At 53.8% G+C, this 21,880-nt stretch overlaps 1 protein-coding gene across 2 annotated transcripts in view; it reads right to left on the bottom strand.

Moving 5' to 3' along the window:
• The window catches only part of CAT (catalase), a 27,144-nt gene extending 6,847 nt beyond the window's left edge, over window positions 1-20,297 (bottom strand). Inside the window, exons 1-9 of one of the 2 annotated variants that reach the window (XM_008056344.1) lie at window positions 20,163-20,297; window positions 18,557-18,667; window positions 17,558-17,688; window positions 16,316-16,420; window positions 15,600-15,725; window positions 13,290-13,481; window positions 12,501-12,653; window positions 8,879-9,017; window positions 5,466-5,596 (exon numbers count right to left, since the gene is read on the bottom strand). In XM_008056344.1, the coding sequence (XP_008054535.1) occupies window positions 5,466-5,596; window positions 8,879-9,017; window positions 12,501-12,653; window positions 13,290-13,481; window positions 15,600-15,725; window positions 16,316-16,420; window positions 17,558-17,688; window positions 18,557-18,667; window positions 20,163-20,220 (1,146 nt within the window). In that variant the 5' untranslated portion in view covers window positions 20,221-20,297. The remainder of the gene's footprint in view (window positions 1-5,465; window positions 5,597-8,878; window positions 9,018-12,500; window positions 12,654-13,289; window positions 13,482-15,599; window positions 15,726-16,315; window positions 16,421-17,557; window positions 17,689-18,556; window positions 18,668-20,162) is intronic. The other variant, XM_021711488.1, reaches the window with a different exon arrangement.
• Between the last annotated feature and the right edge of the window lie 1,583 nt (window positions 20,298-21,880).

Raw genomic sequence — 21,880 nt, 5'->3', positions numbered from 1 at the left:
CTTCTTTCATTGTTGTTTAGCATTACCCACTGGCAGGGATTTTGATTATCTAAGCATAAAGTTCTGAAAATATGACAGGTATGACCGACTCTAGGGATCCATTGTTCCCGTTTCTCACAGACTGCGGTTTTGGCTTTAAACTTAACATAATTCAAACTCAGGTCACATTTGGAAGTCTTTAATACAGTACAAGCTTCTTTAAAGACTTAATGGTATATTTGTAGAACTAGTATATACATACAAAGTGCTGTTTCAACCTTAATAATACAGATAAATATCTACAGCTACTAGAAACGGCCCAGCACAAGCTTTGGACTGGGTCATGTTTCTAAAGGCCCAGCATGAGTTTTAGACTGGGCCACATTCCTCAGGAATTGGTTTGGGCTATAATTAAGAGTTTCTATAGTGTAGGTAGAATTAGTGTAAAATAGAGAGGAATTGGGATTTAGGTTGGTTATTAGGTGTTGCATATGCATAGGTTTTTAAAGTTATTGATTGTTAGAATATTATTAGAATTGTACTGCTTTTGAGAAATATTAACCAAGCATGAGGAACAGTGAGATAGTTTTGGGATCCTCATACCTCATGCTTGGGGAAACAACTGGTGGGTGGGGGATGCCCCTCATCCACCTGGTTCTATGTTCATGTAAAGGTTTTGTGATTTAATTGAGATTGTTCTTCCTCATGCCTGAGGAAACATCTGGTGGGTGGGGGGGCCGCCCCTCCTGCACCTGGCTTGTGTTCACATGGAAGACTTGTAAGGCTGTCTGTGTAAACTTTGGGATAAATACAAGCTGTAAACCCCCAATAAACGGCTTCTGGTCAATCCGTTGAACAGATGTCCACTTTCTTTCTTCCTCTTTATATCTATCCCTCCTTCTTTCTTTCTTTTAATATCTATCCTTACAGAAACGCCGACACCATCACACCTTCCAAGGGACCCCCTAAAAATCTTTTTGGGGGCTGGCCCCCCAAACCCTGGACTAGCCACATGAGGGCTCTGAGCCCCTCGAGCTCCACATTAACCGCAGGCCTCTCGGGGAAAAACCCAACTCCTCTTAAAGGAAAAAGGACGCCAGGACTAATCACGACAAAGTAAGACAACGCTCTTCCCACAAAAGCTCTGTAACCACATGCACTGCCTATAGGAAAGGCCTGAGTCCTCGGTGTGGCCACAGCTGTGCAGCCCACCGGCTCAGGGTGAGACTCCACACACCTCGGAAACCCTCTCGGGGCCAGTCACGTGCTCCCTTCCTCCCAGGGGCAATTTTGTTCTCCTGACACCATAAGTGTTTCGGACAGAAATGAAGTCACGCAGTCCATGTGTTTTGCTCAAAATCGTGCGGTAGGGCACGTCTGGGTGCTCACCGCAGCAGTTCGACAATGCCCGGGCTGCCCACGGTGGTGATTCACTTATTGTCCATTTGTCTGCTGCAAACATTTGGGTGGTAGCAGCAGACTCACACACACATTCTCACCGAGCATCAACTTGGAAGTGGACTCGCAGGCCAGAAGGCAAGCCTGTGTTCAGCCTTCACAAACACTCCGCACAACTTTCCAGAACAGCCGGGCTAACTCCTCACAGGAGAGAGATTCTTATTCTCACAATTTGGTGAGGTCAGTCCTTTTAACTCTAACCACCCTGGTGCATGTGTAGTGGTGTTTACCTTTGGCTTTATTTAGTACGAGGGGGGAATCCCCCCCAAAAGTTATTTATTTATTAACAATTGTGTTACTTATGTTTGCATTTTTAAAGTTCAGCCATCTTCAAAGTACTCTCTGTTTAATGTGATACAGTTTTTTCTACTGCTCAAAAGTTACTGAATGTGTCCATTTTGAAGCCTTTTAGCACTTCTGCTGTTTTCTGTTTCAACTCTTCCACATCAGTGGCAAAATGTTTCCCTTTGAGGACTTTTTCATCCGGGCAAGATCAGGTGAATAGGGAGGGTGGGGCGGGGGGTATGTCATTTTGGGTCAAAAACTGCTGAACGCTCAGCACAGTGTGGGCAGGTGTATTGTCACGATGAAAGAGCCAGTCCCCTGTTTGCCACAACTCAGGATGTTTCTTCCACAAATCATGATGCAGCTTTCTCAAAACTTCCAGGTAAAAACTTTGGTCGACCGTTTGATACAGAGGAACAAATTCCAAGTATACTACAGTGGCCCACCCTCCAAAAGATCATTCTGGGAGGTTTTCAGGTCCCCCCTCGTACATACCTGATGACTAATGAGGTAAACCACCTTTTCTAGCCACTTGGATATCATCTTTCATGAAGTGCCTATTCAAGTCTGTTGCCCCTTTTTCTATTTAGCTGTCTATCTTTTTCCTATTCCTCTGTAGGAAGAGTTCCTTATATACTGTGTAAATGAGTTGCTTGTTAGATTAATTACAAATACATTCTCCCAGTCTGGGACTTCCTTTCCAAACTCTGAATGATGCCTCAAAAAGAGTTATTTCTTTCTCTCTCCACGAGCTAGTCTTGATAGTATCTCCTACTCCATTTTCCAATTTACTAATCCTCTCTTCAGCCAGGTTAACTGTTTTTAAAACCCATCTACTAAATTCTTAATTTCAATTGTTGCATCTCCTAGTTAAGTATATTCATTCGATTTTTTTTATAGAATAAAGCTCTCTTAATAAATCTGCCATGCTGCCATCTGTTTTCTTGAACCTATTAATAGTAGTTATTTTAAAACCTGCATCTGACAGTTCCATGACCTCCAGGATATGTGCTCCTACTGTCAGTGTTTTGAAGGTTTTTTACCCCCACCTGATTGTCAGTCATAAGGTCTTAAGGTGTTAGGTGTGCTTGAGAATATATTACTGAATGCTGGATATGTGCATATGAACCCGTCTAGAGATAATCTCAGGTTCTATTTTGGCAGTCAGTTAGGATAGAGAGAGATCACCTTGGCCCAGTCTGAGCCTGAGCCGATACAAAGCTGTGTTTCCACTTTTGGGGGGCACGTTTATCCCAGGCTGTCCTTTATCCCCGAGCTGGCCCATTCAGGGATTCCAGCTAAGAGCCTGGGGTGGTGACCAGACCCTGGGCCCGACGTTGGGTCTCTGCAGACCCATAAGACTGCTGTAAACTCTGCCAGAATCTTGACCCACACTTACAAACTGATAAACGCCTTGTGAGGAAAGTCCGCAGACAGTTCACTGCTCTGCACTTCTAGTCTTTCCTGGGCTTTTCTAACTTTGGCCTTGATTCCTTAGATCCATGGTGCTCTGTAACCCCCCCGCCCCCTCACAAAGCCTTCCAGCAAACGCTTTTTTATTTTTCCTGCTTTCCACACAAAGATAGGCCTGACACAAGCTAGCCTGCCACAGACAGAAGTGGAAGTCCAGGTAAATCGTTCACAGGAGAAAACTCGAGGACTTCTTATGTATGTTCTGTGCAAGCCTTAGCATTTCAGAATTATGCCATGAATCTGCAGCAACAGGACTGGGCCTCCTTAGAAATGTGAATCCTACATGAGGGAAACCCCCAAAAATGGCATTATAAAAAACTGTGTATTTATTCTTACACATTTGAACCTCAGTCACCTTCAGAGTCCTCTCCGTTTGATGCAATGCACCTATAGAGATACTTTTTCCACTGCTCAAGACAGTTTTTAAACTTGTCAGTTTTGATGCTCTTTAGTGTTTCTACCATTTCCTGTTCACCTCTTCCACATGCGCAAAACAAAAAAAAAATATTGCTCAGGGCAAGATCAAGTGAATAGGGAGGGTAGCGTATGGGGGTCAAGACATTTTGGGTCAAAAACTGCTGAACACTCAGCGCAGTATGGGCCAGTGCATTGTCAGCTGGAAGTACCAGTCCCCTGTTTGCCACAACTCAGGATGTTTCTTCCGCAAATCATGACACAGTTTCTCAAAACTTCCAGGTAAAAGTTTTGGTTGACCATTTGACCTGGGGAACAAATCCGTCCTCCAAGAGATCATTCCGAGTTTTTTTGGGTCCCCCTCGTACAGTGACAAGAAAACCTCTCAAAAAATAAGAATGATCATATAGTAAACTGTGGCGTATAAGCAACAGCTTCATTATCTACTTAATGTTTGTGGGGGTCATATGAGCTGCCTTTTTTTTTAGTTAGAGTCTCACTCCATCACCCAGGATGGAGTACAGGGGCATGAACGATCACGGCCACCGCAGCCTCGATCTGCTGGACTTAGGCGATCCTTCCGCCTCAGCCTTCCAAGTAGCTGGAATTACAAGTGTGCGCCACCACACCCAGTTAATTATTTTTTAATTACAGAGTGGAGGTCTCACCAAGTTGCCCAGCCTGGTCTCGCACCCACAGGCTCAGGCAGCCCTCTCACCTCAATCTCCCAAAGTGCTGGGATGACAGGCTGAACCACCATGCCCAGCCATGAGCTGCTTTAATACCTGTGCTGACCTCACCCAGGCAAACACCTTGACAGGCAGGGAGGGACCTGGGACATACTTGGCGTCATCAGCATCTCCAGAGACATTTTGCCATTATTTATATGAAAGGCTGGAGGAGTTGCTTTAAGTCCATCTAAGTATGGATTCTACACAACAATAAAATCATGTTTGAATACACATGCGTATGTCTGCGTAAATCCGCTGCCAACAAAGCTGTCTGACAGTGAGTTACTTCATGTGTTGAAGTGTATTTGACTTGGAACCCACTTTCACAGTGGAGAAATGACCACGGGGCTCCACGCTCGCTCCCACAAAGTTCAGCACCAACCATGTCTTTAGCCTGTGGCTCATGTGTGTGGCATGAGCTCCCTGGACACAGTAGGGAGGAAGCTGCGAAGTCCCAGGGCTTTCTCCAAGCACTGAGGGCCTCAGGGCAGCCGCCGGGCTGGGCGGGAACCGAAGGCAGAGCGGAGGCCAGCGGGCAGCCTGGGGGGAGGCAGCCCGGCTGAGCCCATGCCCTCCCCAGAATCCATACAGGAGGTGGGAAGTGGAAGGAACACGTGGCGAGGCATGAGGGTGTGTCAGGCCATGGCCACAGCTGAGCCACCCAGGATGTCACACAGCCCGAGACAGGACGTGGTGACCGTTGCCACAGTCCTCAGAGCAGGAGCACAGCCAGGAGCCTGCAGGGAGACACCTCTCTTGCGACCCCCAAACCCTGGGGTGGAGGTGCTCTTCCTGTGACCCCCAAGGCCTGGGGGAGACACCTCCCTGCGACCGACTCTGGCTGGCTGGATCTCCCTCCCCAGCCTGGAGCGGCCGTCCTGCCCGGATGTCATGGCTGCCTGGATGTGGTGCTGCCGTTCTCCCTGGGCCTCCCAGAGCTCAGCCATCCCCTCCCTGGGTCCCTCGTCAAGGGTGGCAGGGCCCAGACGAGTCTCCAATGCCACCTTGGGCCAGAGGGCAGGGGAGCTCAACACTCTCCACGAGTCCTGAGGAGCCCCTGGACCCCACCCAAGGCACATGACCCCGGGGCCACGTGCCAGGCAGGCAGGGAAACGGCGCCCTCACCTGGGTGACGTTGTCATCGTTGGCACTGTTGAAGCGCCGCACGTCTGCGGAGCACCGCATGCTGTGCTCCTGGGCGGAGGGCTGCTGCTCTGGGGCGCTGAAACTGTTGGGGTAGTAGTTGGGAGCACCACCTGCAGGAGGAAACACGGAGTCACGGGGGAAACAAAGAACGTCCAGAGTCCCAGCGACGGGAACAGTGCACGCAGCAACCAGGCAGATGCGCACAGACACACGCAACACACATTCCCATCATCCTAGAGACAGGGCCCTCTGTTGTCCCCAGGCCATAGCAGAGTGGAGCGATCATCACTCACTGCAGCTTCAACCTCCCAGCCTCAAGTGGTCCTCCCAACTCAGCCTCCCAAGGAGCTGGGATTGCAGGTACACACCACCACACCTGGCTAGTCTTTTTCAAGATTTTTTGTAAGATGGGTCTTGCTATGCTGCTGATAACACACATATTATTTTTGACTTCAGTCCTGAGTGACAGGTAGCCCTGATGGCTGGTTCTGCCATCCTCTGAATGCCAGCATGGGCGGTCTCACTCTGTGCGCCAGAGGAGGCCCTAAAAGTCCACCCCGCCACTTTGCCTGGTCAACGTGTCTTTGGATGCTCACCAGCCCAGGCACAAACGCCCCGGGAGTGACGTGAGGCCCGAGGACACATCCCAACACCAAGGTCTCACTGGGGTGCGGGCTCAACTCTGCCACCGACCGCAAGACCCATGGGAGCTGCCTGGAGTCCAGCCAGGCTCCGTGGGGGAGACACGAGCACAGCTACGGCCACACGGGCGACTGCGGCAGGCCACGCACAAGCCACCTGCGCAGGCTCATGTTCTGGGTGTCCAGGCTCCCCGCCAGCTGGCACTGCGCTTCCTTCCAGAACGCCACGTCATGGTCCCGCCAAGGCTTGTGGACAGGGGGGCCACTCCCTCGCAGGCTCTGCTGACTCGACATGGCTGCAGCCTCATGTTCACAGCCCCCACGGGGAAACAGAGAGGGGCGGTTTCCAGTCTGACACTGCAGCCCGTCAACAGTCACTCATCTGGACTTGCCAGAAGAGACTGCGGCAAGCACAAATGCCTTCCATGACTTGGGACACTCATGATGAGGCCATTTTTCTCGTCGGCATCTTCACCTTCCCTGCTGTGGCTCCAGGCAAAAGCCCGAGTTTTCCAAGGCACACAGCCCATGCAGGCAGGCTGTGAGCAGCCAGTCTGCCTTGGTGTGGCCCAGCTCCCTGTCCGGGCGGGTCACAGCAACAATCAGCAGCTGCCAGGCCTCACGCGGACCAGGGCACTGCGCGTGAGGACGGGAGGATGCCAGCGTGGCCCAACGACCAGCCCAGCCAGACACATCTACACGAAATGCAAAATACCCACAAGCAGCCGCTGCTGTGTTTTCTGCAGAAGAAACGCTCTTCGAAAGGTGACTCCTTGCATAACGTGAGCCTTCTATTCCGAAGAAGCACGACCTTGACCCAAAGTGCCAGCTGCCTTGAGGCCCCGATGCGGACCACCAAGCTTTCACGGAGCCTCCCCACCACAGCCCGCAGGCTCCACCATCAGAGGGAGGCAGAGGGAGGCCTGGCCACCTTGAGTGCATTGCCACAGCGGTGACACGAGGCAATGGCTGACGAGCAACGTCGCAATTGCACATAAACCTCCCCGCTGTGATGCCGCCACAAGGGAAAGGGTGAAGGGTGTGAATGGAAGAGACAGAGAAGAGCAAACCTGCAGAAGACACAGCAGGATGCACCGGCTACTCTGAGCAGTGACAGGCCTCGTGCCTGTGGACCGCAGAGACCAGAAACACCACGGCCAGCTAAGCCAGCGAAACCGGGAATCACACAGATGTATCGAACATGTGGACAGGCCGTGGGGGTCGCAAGAGAAGCACGAAACCACACACACAGGACCGATTCCGTGCAGGAACCACACTCACAGGAAGGAAGGGCAGGAAATTCAGCAACATGGCACTGCTGTGGGTTCTGGTGTTGAAACTAGAGTGAGCTTTTCTTCTCCCTTCTCTCCCTGCGTTTTCCAGCTTCCCTTAGGGCACGTGTGCTGTGCTGTCACCAAAAATACACCTTGAATACAGACAGCCATGGCTGGAAACAGAAACCAGCAGAAGGCTGTCGGAGGGGGCCTGTGTGAGCAGCCTGTTGCTAAGACACACGTGTCCCAAACTGGAGGCTCAAGTAGCCGAGGTCTTTGCTCAGCTGCAGAATGTTGAAAGGAGAAAGCATCCTGCTTGACTTATCAGAAAGGGCCATGAGAAGCCAAGCACAGCGGCTCACGCCTGCCATCCCAGCACTTCAGGAGGCTGAGGCAGGAGGATCACCTGAGTACCGGAGTTCGAGACCAGCCAGGGCAACATAGCAAGACCTCGTCTCTACAAAAAATTAAAAAATCAGCCGGGCATGGTGGCATGTGCCTGTAGTCCCAGCTACTCAGGAGGTTGAGGGAGAAGGGTCATCTGATCCCAGGAAGTCAAGGTTGCAGTGAGCTGTGATTGTGCCACTGCCCTGCAGCCTGGGCAACAGAGTGAGATTCTGACTCAAAAAAAAAAAAAGAAAAAGGAAGAAAGATAGAAAAGAAAACATCATTAGAACAGGTGTTGGTACATGGCACCAACAAATTAATTAAAAGAAAAAATCACCAATTAGATGAATGAGCTCCAGCAACCCAGGGGCAGCAGAATCCCACCTCACAGTCGACTCACATGACTTCGCCTGTGCCCCCAGGAAAGACAGAGGGCCCCCCCACCATGTGCTGACTCCTCGCCCTCCCCACCCTCCCACCTGTAATGAGACCTGCTCCTCCCGGTCTCAAAGAACTGCAGAGAGACCGAGACACGCCTCAGCTTCTGACTCCCAAGGGTCTGAGGCTTGGGGAGCCAGCTGGGGAAACACCCATTTTGTAAAGGCTCTTTAAAACCTCACTCCTGGGCTGGGTGGGGTCGCTCACACCTGTAATCCTGCACTTTGGGAGGCCAAGACAGGAGGATCGCTTGAGCCCAGGGGTTTAAGACCACCTGGGCAACATAGCAAAATCCCGACACTACAAAATATTTTTTAAAAATTAGAAAAGAAAAATCCAGCTCACTCCTAAACCGGCTACTGTCTACTCCAGTCAGAGTGAGAGACCCTCCCCGCATCTCACTGCCTGGGGACAGCGAGTCACATCTCAGGTGGGACTCTCGATAAAACAGAGAAAAGAGATGACTGCACGGAGAGTCCTCAGGCGCTCAGGCCCTCACTGCTGGGCAGAAGATGCGCAGACGTCGGCAGCACCGGGGCCTCAGAGCAGGGGTTCCAGGGCCCCACAGCGCAGCAGTCTCAGGCAGCCCGACGCCCCAGCCTGTGTCCCATCGCCCACATGCCGTGCCCCAACCCTTGCACGTGCAGCCTACCCTGGTTGTTCTGCATGCACATGGGACCGTCACGCTGGTAGTTGGCCACTCGTGCTTGGAAGGGGCAGTTCACGGGAATCTGAAGATAGTTGGGTCCCAGGCGGTGGCGGTGAGTGTCAGGATAGGCAAAAAGGCGGCCCTGCAGCGACAAATGCAACAACATTGATGGGGCATGAAACACCCAGCGGGAACAGGCTTGTTCTGCGGCCAGAGGGCCCCACAGGCCAGCCCACCCCGTTCCAGCCCAGCCCTGCAGGAGCCCTCCCTAACCCTGAGCCTCATTCCACGCCTCAGCACTCACACGGCCTCCACTTGTCTTAGACCACACCCCCTGCTTTCCAGATGGCAGGCCAGCATCGTGTCTCTCAGTGTCACTTTCCGTGCCAAGGAAGTTTTACACTGGACCGCCAGTGCACCAGACATTCACTAGCCAGAGTCCTGGATTGGCTGCCCTACCCCTCCAGGGAGAAGTCGATCTTCTGCTCCCCACAAAACACGATTCCCACAAAGCAGCTGCAGGGAACCCCAACGGCACCTCCAAGCCCTGAGCTCTGAGACGGTCTAGACACAAAGTGCTTCACATGAAGCAAACTTCAGATGATGGCCCCATGGTGCCGGGCAGTGAGCCCAAGATCAAAGCGTCACATAACCAGGTGGGATAGAAGGGATGGAAGTTGTCTCAGTCGTGCTGAAACGAAAAGCCTTATGCTGAATTCTGCATTCATATCCAAGTATTTAGGTTTTCTCATTATTCAAAACGCTACCCTATGAGCAATTCTTTTCATTGAATTTATCACTGGCCTTAAAAGCCTTAAAGAGTATTCAGGCTGGGTACAGTGGCTCACACCTGTAATCCAAGCCCTTTAGGGGACCCAGGAGGGAGGACTGCTTGAGGTCAGGGGTTCAAGACAAGCCTGGACAGCACAGTGAGACCCCATCTCCACAAAAAGTAAAAAATTAGCCAGGCATGGTGGTATGCACCTGTAGTCCCAGCTACTTGGGAGGATGAGGCGGGAGGATCACTTGAGCCCAGGAGTTTGAGGCTGCAGTGAGCTATGATCGTACCATTGCATTCCAGCCTGGGTAACAGTGAGATCCTATCTCAAAGAAAAAGAGTCTGTATCTATCCCTAATTCTATGAGGCAAAATAAAATTCAACTTAAACAGAGCGACACGTGATTATTTGCATCCAATAATTCATACCCACTTGTTTAGCCAGTCCCACTGTTCTGTGAATAATTTGCTTTTGGCTGAATAACTCTACCTCTCATAATCATTTCAAATAGCCTAAAACCATGTTTATTTACTTAATTTTTTATTTTTATTTTACTTTTCTTTGTTGCTGTTTGTTTGTTTGGTTGGTTGGTTGGTTTTTTTGAGTTGGAGTCTCACTCTGTCACCCAGATTGGAGTGCAGTGGCCGCTCCTGGCCACTGCAGCCTCAACCTGCTGGGCTCCGGTGATCCTTCTGCCTCAGCCTTCCAAGTAGCTGGAATTACAGGTGTGCACTACCACGCCCGGCTAATTTTTGATTTATTGTAGAGATGAGGTCTCACCAAGTTGCCCAGGTGGGTCTCAAACCCGCGGGCTCAGGCAATCCACTCACCTCAGCCTCCCAAAGGCACGGGATTACAAGCTGAGCCACCAAGCCCCGCTTGTTTGTTTGTTTTTTAGAGGCGGTGTCTTGCTATATTGCCCAGGCTAGAGTGCAGTGGTGTGATCATAGCTCACTGTAGCCTCAAACTCCTGGGCTCAAGTGATCCTCCTGCTTCCGCCTCTTGAGTAGGTAGGAATATAGGTACAAGTCACCATGCCTGGCAAATTTCTTTATGTAGAGACGGTGTCTTGCTATGCTGTCCAGGTGGGTCTCAACCTCCCGGTCTCAAGCAAGCCTTCCCCCTCTAAGGCCATATTTAGATGGCTGGTTGTGCAGTCATGACTAACACCCCGCTATAGCCTGGAAGCTGGCTGCCTCCTTTGGCTCAGAAAGTTGTTCTTGTTACTCCGTCAAAGGATAGGAGACCCTGGGCAGTCGTGGTCACAGCCCCATCACATGACCCTCGGTGTCACTCCTGGTTGGAGCAGAGGCTGGGGAGTGGGCACTGGGAACCACGTCCTGACCCACCTGAACCCGGGCCCTCCCCCCTCCAACTGCGAGCCCAACCCCTCCCGCCCTGTAGGACGGTTGCACGTGTGGAAAGGAAAGGCCGTCACAACCGGGAACTGCTGAGAACTGCTGTGGTACTCCATCATCTCACTATGGCCCGGTCACACTTCAAGCAAGGTTGAAGGTCATGTGTGTTCATGTGACCGCGTGAAAGGAGGCTGGGAGATGGCCCTTGAGGTCCTGCCGCCATCCTGGCCACGGCACTCAGAAGCACCCCAGAACAACCCAGAGCTTCCCCTGGCTCCACGTCCGGTTGCCCCTCCCACAACACCGCATGTACTTTCCTGGGCCCCTCGGGTTACACGCCTCAGTACACGCCAAGCCTCGTGGCTCCTCACAGGTCACCACATGGCTGACGGGGCCCACAGCCCTCCCCCACACGACTCCTAAAACCTGGCAGTGTGTGACCCCTACCAAAGGCTCCCAAGTCACGGGGAAGCCAGCAGGAGCTGTAGCTGGACGAGACTTGCCAACGCTTTCTCTACACTCCAAAACCCGTCTAAAAACTAGGAAGAGCACACGGAACTTCAAGTGGAGGGATTGGCCAGAACGGAAATCAATACTCTATAGAAATGATGTCAATTTCCCTTTAGACACATGCTTGTGCCACAAAAACACTTGTCTGTGGCCCGGCGCAGGGTTCACGGCCATCATCCCACCTTCTGGTTTGCCGTGGCACTGTGCCTCGTGCTGTGGTTACCTTGTGGCTTTATATCTTTTTAGCCCCAGGACACTCAATCACACACAATAGATGGGCACTCAATTTATATTAGTTAAACTGAACTAAAACCTAGGGAAAACTCTGTCCATAAAAGCCTCGGCTAGTCCCAGTCAGAGAAAAAAAGTTCTTTAAAAACCACAGGAATCTGAGCTTGTCCTCCAAGGAGTCTGAAACCCAGACTGGACCCAGGTTCTTACAGAAGCAGCAACCTTCAGTCACCAGGTCTCATCTCAGGCATCATCTCTAAACTTTGTTTCATGATCATGGTCCAAAGACACAAGAGATTGCCTGGCATGATAATTATGAAGCCAATTATTTCCTGGCCAATTCACTCTTTGCACCCTTGAAAGGTGCTCTGGAGAACTGCTTGAACACATGGACTGCCTCCAGGACCCTTGGGAAAGCCAACACTGCCAGGAAGCAGGTGCAACCCAGGCCCCAAGCACAGGCACTGCATGCCTCCCGCCGGCTGGACCGAGGGGACCGTGAGGCTGCTTCATTCCATAGCACCCGAGCCCTTCTGGCATGGCTTCCACGGACCAAGAAGCCATGGGGCCTTTGCTGTGGAACCAACCCATGGGTACGGGCTCACACAAGGTGCACCCGTCCGGATGTGTCACCCCAGAGAGTCCTACAAGGAAGAAAACACCCAGAGGAAGGTTTCAGGAAGGCTCCAGTCAGCTCCTCACAGAAGGATCATGCAAGCCGGCCCTGAAACCAAGCCCACAGGCTCACCTGAAGCATCTTGTCGGGGCTGGGCTCGATGCCAGGCGGCATGTTGCTGGGGTCAAAGGCCATCTGCTCCACCTCGGCAAAGTAATTGACTGGATTCCGGTTCAGGACCAGCTTCCCCACTGGGATGAGCGGGAAGTCCTTGTGGGGCCAAACCTGAAACGAGGTCAAGTTCACAGTCACCAGACAACCAACTGACGGAAATCAGCACTGCCCACAAAAACAGCAGCTTCCAGGCCACTGCCTCACTAAGCTGTGGTGTGGCCGTGTGCTCTCTGAGCTACGGTTAGGCCATGCTTCCTCACTTTGGCCCTCTCCCCTACCTCGGGGAGGTGAATCTCCTCTTTGTCACTCTCTAATTTACTTTCTAAGTAAACTGTAATTTCTAATCTAAAAAAACAAAAACGAAAAACCAGCAGCTCCCAAACACAACTATGTCATGTAAGTACCAATATTTTAACCCAGAAGCCACAACACGAACTTCAGACGCGCACTGGCTAAATCTCTCACAGTCGTGAATGGTGAACAGCGACGCTGTCCGCAGGTAGAAGTGTCTCAGCGTCTCTGAGCCTGACCCCAGCCAAGCACAGCACGCGAGACACAGGAGTCCACCCAGGGACCTCCAAGCGCGCCAGGCGGTGCGAGGGAGCTCCAGCACAGGCCAGGGCCAGGGGCCGAGAGTGGTGCCCCGGGGCTCTGGGTGATGTCTCTGTCATGACAAACACTTGCCTGGAACTTCTTAAATGTCAGCTGAGGAGAGACTTGAGGAACACACAGCTGTCCCGGACTCACCTTGGTGACATCAAATGGATTAAATGGAAAGGTCTCCGCCTGGCTGAAAGTCATGACCTGGATGTAGAATGTCCAGGATGGGTAGTTGCCCGTGGCGATGGCATTGAAGAGGTCCCGCAGGCCATAGTCAGGGTCCTCCTGGGCGAGCCTCGCGGCATCCTCCACCGAGAGGTTCTTGATGCCCTGGTCGGTCTGGAGGATGAGAGGTGGATGCGCGTGACCTCAGCGGCTAGCAGCAAAGCTTCATTCACCCCGGGAGGGCCGCGACCACGGTGGGGCCTTCTTGCCCGCAGTGCTCCCACCCTTCAGCTCAGGATTCTGAGGGACTGATCGCCATGTCCCCCCGATTCCGAGTCTGTCACACGCACGGGGAGTTCCACCTGCACACTTCAAACTTCAGGCTGCGTGTTCTATCGGAATTCTTTGCACCCACATGACTCTCCAAATCAGAAAAAACCAAGATGTGTTTTTAAAATGAGCTAAAGATTAATGAAATTAAAGGACCTTCCTCTGTTCCTAAGGTCACGCTTTAAGCTCCCACTTCTGTAGCTCTCACCCCTGAGCCATGGCTCCACGAGCATCTCGCACACCTGTCCCGGCCTTTTATTTTTAAGAAATCACAGAACCGCAGCTCCAGCACTGGAAAGAACCGCTGTGCAGCTGCTGGGAAGCAGCTCTGACCACAGCCAGGCAGCACTTGCCTCTGACTTCCCCCATGGGCCATGGGAACCTCACACGACATCACCACCACGGCCTCCTCCCACTACACTACACCTCAGCGGACGTGCCCACGGCTACTTCTAAAGCCCCCTGCGAGCCGGGTGCCAGGGAAGGCTTCCCAACAGGGGGAAGGAAGGCTGGCTGGCGTCCACTACAGAAGCCCCATTCTCCTGTTTGGTGGTGAGGTGTGAACAAGGAGTGAACCACTGGAGAAGGAACACGACCTTCAGGGTTAAACAAGGAAGGCCACCACCTGCGGGCCACCCAGAGAGCTAGCTGACTACAGGGAATTGCCTGGGAACACTATGACGCCCTCCTGGTTCTGAGACGCCGCAGACCTCAGCCCCTCAGGGGCCTCTCCCAGCAGCCTGTGAGCCAGCCGATCCTTCCAGAGTCGTGGACGGCCAGTGGTGTCAACCGAGCCTTGCAGCAAAGAGTCCACAGAACTCCTAAGATATACCAGGCCACAGTCACCTGGAGAGCGAGGGGCGACTCAGCAGGCCCAGCTCCATGCGACCCACCCGGCCTGCCGACCCAGAGCCACTGAGCTTGCTCTGTCAACACCAGCCGCCCCTCCGGCAATGACCGGCTGAGGGACAACAGTCTGTGAGACTGCATCTTGCCGGATTCCAGAGACAAGGTGTCCCTGGCAGGAGAGGCGGCAGTTTCCTGCCTGTAGCACCTACACCAGCTGCTCACAGAAGGACTAGATGGGGCAGAGGACAGCGGCTCCCAGAGGTGCCAAGTGGGACCCCAGGACCCAAGAGAGCCTGGGACCCGCGACGGGCCACTGCGCTCAACGCCAGCATCAGCACCGGGGACGAGGCTCCGGCCTGTCTCTAACCAGCTCTCAGGCCCGTGAGACACTGGACTCACTGGTCACACCGCACACTGGCATAAGTGCCAGGTCTCACCAAAGGGGCCCTGAACACTCCAGCAGTTCAAGGTCCTTGGCTCTCTAAAGCTTCCCCAGAGGTCATGGACTTAATCTGACAAAAATGCAAGTGGGAGAAAAGTATAGTTTTGTTTTCTGGTATTTGTATCTGATTTCACTTATCTGCCTTGTTCATAATACGACCTCAGTAAATGCGGATGGGTGGCTTAGGTCAGGAGAAACGTTTGGAAGTGTTGGGTGTGGGGAGGACAGGGAGACCCGCTTCAACCCGCTGAGGCCCTTCTGCACCCCAAGCTGCCTGCCCAGGGCACGGCTTGGGCCCAGAAGCCACAGTGTCAGCCCTCACTGTTCTTGGCTCGGCTCCGAACACCAGGCAGCCCTCAGGGAAACTGGGCTGACTCAGGTGGAAGCCTCCTTCCACACTCAAAGCTGCAGACACCCGATGCCAGGGAGAGAGGCTGCTCTCAGAGTCAACCCCAAGGAGCCTGTGGGACCCAGGGAGAAGGAAGCTGACACTGTGACCAGCAGCCACAAGTCGCCCTGCCAGCACAGGTGAAGGCAAGACCAGAGACCCACGTTGGTCTTCCAGCTTGCAGCAGGCACTGATCCCCTCAGGCACGTGCAGTCACCTCGGTCAACCCTTCCCATCCTCGGGGCCAGAGGAAGACCGGAGAGGCCGTAGCCTCCTCACACACCTTATAATGGAACTTGCAGTAGATGGCCTCCCCGCGGGCGTTGACCAGCTTGAAGGTGTGCGACCCGTACCCATTCATGTGCCGGTGGCCATCAGGGATCCCCCGGTCACTGAACAGGAAGGAAACCTGAGGAACAGAAACACAGCGCCTGGAATGCTGGGTTGAAATCAAAACGTCCCCGGCATTCCAGGCATTTCCAAGAACCCCTGCACAATGTGGAATGGACCGGCCAGGCTTCCTAGTGCAGGGTTTCCAGTATCACTCCATGGGAAGAAAAGAGCAGAAAGAACTTTAAAGTGGAGCGATATGTCATTCATGAACAGCTGGACCCGGAGCCCTACGAGAGAAAGCCGCAGAAGGCTGAAAAGAGCCTGGCCTGAGACACAGGCCCAGCTGAGAACTGTTCTGTCTGGTCCCACTTTCCCCTTGTTCCCAGACGTAGTGCTTGGCCTCCACTTGAGGCTTGACCTCACCCTGGAGTCTAAGTGTTAACTGACAATGTTTCTAGTCCTATGTCATCATTCCTCAAGGCCTACAAAGGGGGCGATTAACAAATCCTGTCATTTACAAGCTCTTCATGATCAAGAAACCTGAGGAAGCCTCCAACAAAGCAAGCCTGAGAGCAACTCCTGAAAACGCCCTGGCTGGAGAGACCCCAGAGGGCATCACTGACGCCCTGTCCCAGCTGACACTGCAAAACAGCAGCAAGTGCCCACCTGGTGCAGTGACTCGGGGCGGAGGCTCCAGAAATCCCAGACCATGTCCGGGTCCTTCAGGTGCGTCTGGGGATTTCGTTTCTGGCTGTGGATGAAGGATGGAAACTACGTGGAAAAGGGAGAAAATGCAGAACTGAGTCTGGGGACTGTGGGACCCTCGTGAAACGAGGCACGGCTAGCCGTGTGGGGTGCAGCGCCGAGCCCGGCTCTAGGACTTCAAATAGCCAGACCACCAGGCGGAATGGGCGCCACACACACAGCCTGCACCTGGGACCCCCTCAAGTATTTCAAACACACCCAAAGCTGCCCCATCCTTTAAGGAACCCCCACCCCCACCCACACACACCCTCCTGCTGCCCAGAAACACTACGACCCTCCTCTCTAGCCTTCAACTAGAGAAGAAGCTGGACTTACAGGATTCCAGTAAGCCAATGAATCCTGAAATGCCAGGTCTCAGACCGTGGCAATTGCTGTTACTTGATCTTATTAAACACATAAAAACATGTTTAAAAGGTGATCCAAGCCCCAGCAGTTTAGGAGGCCAAGGCAGGAGGATCGCTTGAGGCTAGGGGTTCAAGACCAGCCTGGGCAACATAGCGAGACCTCGTCTTTACAAAAAGTCAAACATTTAGCCCAGGTGTGGTGGCTCACGCGTGTTGCCAGCTACTTGAGAGGCTGAGGAGGGAGGACTGCCTGAGCCCTTGAAAGCCCTGCGGAAGGCCATGATTGTGCCACAGCAGACCAGCCTGGGGGACAGAGCGAGACTCCGACTCAAAAAGATAAAATACAGCCAGGCTTGGTGGCTCCATCTGTAATCCCAGCACTTTGGGAGGCTGAGGCAAGCAGATTGCCTGAGCCCACAGGTTCGCGGCCCACCCAAACAACTTGACGAGACCTCGCCAATAAATAAATAAAAAACTAGCTGGGCGTGGTAACAAATAAAATTAAATAAAAAACTAGCTGGGCGTGGTAGTGTGCGACTGGAGTTCTGGCTACTTGGAAGACTGAGGCAGGAGGATCGCTGGAGCCCAGCAGGTCGAGGCTGCGGGGGCCAGAAGCGTGCCACTGCACTCCAGTCTGGGTGACAGAACGAGACTCCAACTCAAACAAAAAAAAGGTAAAATAAAAAACAGCAGAGAGCAAGCATCGTTCTTCTCCCTCGGCCTCCCCAGGTCTCCCCTCACAACCTGCCCAAAATCCGAGAGGACCACAGAAACGGCAGGGCCTGGCGCCTCCACCTACCAGAATGGCGTCCCTGATGAAGAAGATGGGGGTGTTGTTTCCAACGAGATCCCAGTTGCCGTCTTCCGTGTAAAACTTCACGGCAAACCCGCGAGGGTCGCGGACCGTGTCGGCCGAGCCCGACTCTCCGGCTATCACACGCGAAGACAAAGGAAGTGTGAGCCAGCCCTGGGTGTTCCACAGGGACACTGGGGTCCATCCTTCCCGGTCCCTGCTGGATCTGTCACTCCCATCACCCGGCAGCTAATCGGTCCATAAACCAAACAAAAGGACTAACTGGGATCACACAGGGCATGTGTCGAGACCCTGGTAGAGCACCTGCCTGACACAGCAGGGCAACTCTGCTCAACGGGCAGCTGGGGTGTCAGCTAATACAAGGGACGTGAGCAGCATGAGGATTACGGTGGGAGCCAAGAGGGTAAGGAGCTGACAGAGACGAGGTGGCACGAAGACACTGAGGGAGGGAGGACACAGGTGCTTTCTCAAACCCCACTTATTTTTGCTCCCCGCAGCATTTCAAAGGCGAAAGACTGGTGCGGAATGGAAACAGCGCAGTGCTGCGGGGCTGAGATGCACATGACAGGGCTACACTCGCAGCCCTGCCGCTCAAGGAAAATGCCTTAAGCTCCCTGAAATGGAAGTAACCCCACTCTGCAAGACAGGCCCATGCTCAGAGAGCACACGCCACACGGCCGAGTATGTCCGCATGGGACCCACGCCCAGCAGAGGCCGCGGCTGCTGTGGCCACCCAGTGAAGGCCCCACCCTGTGCCCCAAGAGGCAGCATGTGGGCAGCGCTGTCCCGATGCCACCAAGCCGCAGGGCAGCCTCTGCCTGCACCCCTCTCGGGCTCCAGCTCTTCCCACCCCCGTCCCTAATAGTTTTTCGACTCACAGCCTTGCTGTGACTGGGACAGGGGCTTGCCTCCTACTCTTTTCCTGACGCCCTAGACGCCACACAGCCTGTGCTGGGCTGCAAAGTCACGCCACGGCCAACTCACCAACGGTGGAGAAGCGGACGGCGATGGGTGTCCTCTTCCCCACGTGCTCGAACACCTTGGCCTTGCAGAACTGGGTGATGTCGTGCGTGACCTCAAAGTAGCCGAAGGCCCCTAATGAGAAAGCCCCAAGATCCTGACTGTGGGACGATTCCTGCCACCGCCAGGCCCTCCCCCAGCGTTGGTGACAAGAGAAACTGACACTTCAGCCCCAGCCTTCTGAGAGATTCTATATGACAGGGGAGGGGACACGCCCAAGCTCGGAATAACAAGGTAGCACCCAAGGCTCTGTGGTCTCTGCCAACGGCAGGCCAAGCGCCAGTTGGAGGTCAAGATCAAGGTCGACCCAAGGACACAGGTCCTGCTAGGGCCTTGCAGTGCTGGCAGAGCTGGGAGAGATAGGGCAGGGACAGGCCCAGCTGTGACTGGGGGGGACCCCAGTGGGAAGAGAGGCAGCTGCAGTGCCATGAGTAGGCAGGAGGAGGCCCTGTCTCCCCACGCCAAGTCTCAGCAATGCAGGAGAAAAGCATGTATGGGGTCCCCAAACGGCATCATTTCGTTCAGCGTCATCTCGTGGTGACATTGATGACAGAGAAAATCATTTCCCGGTCAGGGCCATGTGCAGAGCTGGCATGGCCTCCCGTATCTGGGGTTTTCCCATGTCCCACGAGGGGCACACTGGGGACATGGGCATTTCTACACAGTCGCTTTTGGAGTGAGCGTGGGTGTGCGTGGGTGGCCCTGTGGAGGATGGCGTCTTGGCTCGGCTGGTTCCTGCTTTGCTCCCTGAGCCGCTGGGACAGGCTCTGGCCACCGGCAACCCTGAACTGGAATAGCTGAGTAAATACTGAGCTTACTTGTGTTTATTCACTTTTCCTTTTTTTTTTTGAGTTGGAGTCTCACTCTGTTGCCCAGACTGGAGTACAGTGGCTCCCGGCCACCGCAGCCTCGACCTGCTGGACTCCAGCAATCCTTCCGCCTCAGCCCTCCAGGTAGCTGCAACTACAGGCGCGCACAACCATGCCTGGCTAATTTTTGGTTTATTGTAGACATGAGATCTCACCAAGTTGCCGGGGCAGGTCTCAAACCCGCAGGCTCAGGCAATCTACTTGCCTCAGCCTCCCAAAGTGCTGGGATTACAGGCTGAGCCACCAAGCCCAGCTAATCACTTTTCTTAAATGCACGTGATGTTTACATGTATTTCAATGTCTAATGTTAGAGGCAGTTTGGTTTTTTTGACACTCAGTGATGTTTCCCTAACCAGAAGTATGCCACGGGAACCTCGGGCTTGTTTATTTCCATTAGCCTACGGAAAGACTGTTCTGCTTAAAGTCACAATGTCCAGAGCTGCCGACCACGTCAGTGAGGAGCTGTGGAATTTTGATTCCTTTGATGAACACATGGTAGAAGAAATGAAGATCACAGTTGTAAACAACCTGCTTTCCACACAGTGCTCTGTCTGAGAGCACGGCCATCCTGCAGTCACTCCTTCCCATGGATGGGCTTGCTTCCTCTCTCCCAGGAAGCGGCACAGGCGCTTCAGTCGAAGGCCCCCCACCCTGGCCCGGGTACCACAACCGGCCCTTTGCAACAAACATGCCGCTCTCACCCGCGCCTTTCGCGTGCACAACTCTCTCGGGGATCCTCTCCCGGTCAAAGTGAGCCATCTCGTCTGTGAAAACCACATCCTGAACCAGGAGCGGCCCGCGGGGCCCCGCCGTGATGACATTCAGCTTGTCCCCTATGGGGTTACCAGCCCCAGTGGTCAGGACGTCAGGTTCCTATATGAACACAGAAAGAAGGAATGCGGGGTCAGCACAACTGCAACGTGCCACTCATGGAGTCCCAGGTGCCTTGTTCTGTGACTCTCACCACCTGCCAAACTTCAAATGCCCATGATTTTAATCAAATGTCCATGATTTTAAAGGATTCCAAGACCACAGGCAGGTCTCAGAACCCCCGACAAATGCGACACCGACCCACGAGGACCTCACCCGGGGAGAGGGGCTGTGGCCTGACCACCCGCTCAGCACAGAAGTCCCCAGACAGACAGCCCAACGGCCCCGCAACACAGTGAACATCCAGCCAGGACGTGGGCGCATCACTCGGGGGGCGGGTGCCCTGCAGAGTGCTGGCTAGATGTGCGCAAGTACATGCACTCACTCTTCTGACGACGTCTGCTGGTCTTGCAACATCTCGTCCTAATGAACAAACAGGGGCTTTTACTGCCACTGAAAATAAACCACTGCTGATAAGATGGATTATAGTATTTGTGTTTTAAAGACATCGAACATATCTCAAATCTGAGGACAGGTCGTCTCACTGTCATCGAGTTTGACAACACCCAATCTCCAGCTCCAGGGACATCAGAGCCTCCTAGAACTTCCCCCACCCAAGTGACAGTGCGTCCCCACACCCACATGGCCCCCGGGCAGCTCCCAACTTCCTCCAGCCCCAGGACCACACAGCGTCCCCAACCACAGAAAATGGCCTCTGTGGTTCTGTTTAATCTAAAGTAGAAAATGAATCTGAGAAGAAACAGCAAAACAGCATGACTCCCCTTAGTGGCACAGCGCCTGGTGCTACCCTGGGTCTTCTGTGAGTCACTGGGGCCTGCACCGCATCCTGACGCCCGGGCTGCCAGGAGATTTGGCCTAAGCCCTCTGGCGGAGGCCGGTAGTCTTAAGCTCCCTGGGTGATCCGAGAAGCCAGGACCCAGAGCTTTCGGACGACCCAAAAGTAACAAATAAAAGAGCCAAACTCGCCTTCCCCCCTCAATGCTGTTCCACCACATAAACAAGGCGCCAGGCGTAGCCTCTGCGAAGTCAGGGCCGACCCACAAGTGAGAGGCCAGAGGGGCCAAGGAGCTCAGGCCGGCTCGGTGGGGAGAGGGCACCCCACGTCTGCACAGCGCAGGGCCAGAGCCAAAGCAGGGAGGAGCGAGCCTGTCCCGTGTCCCTGCCTGCCTGCAGGTGGAGCTCCATGGCCTGGAACACAGCCCGCCACAGAGGCCACACAGAGAAGGGGTGACAAGCACGAGCAGGCGTGGCCTGTCGGGGACATGGACACAGGGCCTCAAGGCGGGAGTGTGGGAACCGTGTCTCCATGACCCCTCCAGCCTCCACCGTCCGCACTCTTGAGAAGGGGACTGGCTTCAGGCCACAGTCGGAGCATATAGACCCTCCCCTGAGTGCACTCCAGACCCACTGTCCTGGTTCACAGCCCCTTTGCACAGTTCAGGCACGCGACTCACCCGCAACCCCCGGCAGAAGCTTCCACATCAGCAGCACGGAGGGAGGCCGAGGGCAAAGGCCAGAGAGGAAAAGA

The sequence above is a fragment of the Carlito syrichta genome, unplaced genomic scaffold (assembly GCF_000164805.1).
Source record: "Carlito syrichta isolate Samal-C Ts95f unplaced genomic scaffold, Tarsius_syrichta-2.0.1 Scaffold84601, whole genome shotgun sequence".
Classification (NCBI taxonomy): domain Eukaryota; kingdom Metazoa; phylum Chordata; class Mammalia; order Primates; family Tarsiidae; genus Carlito; species Carlito syrichta.
Note: the sequence above shows the minus strand (reverse complement) of the source record. Positions and strands in the feature narration are given on the sequence as shown.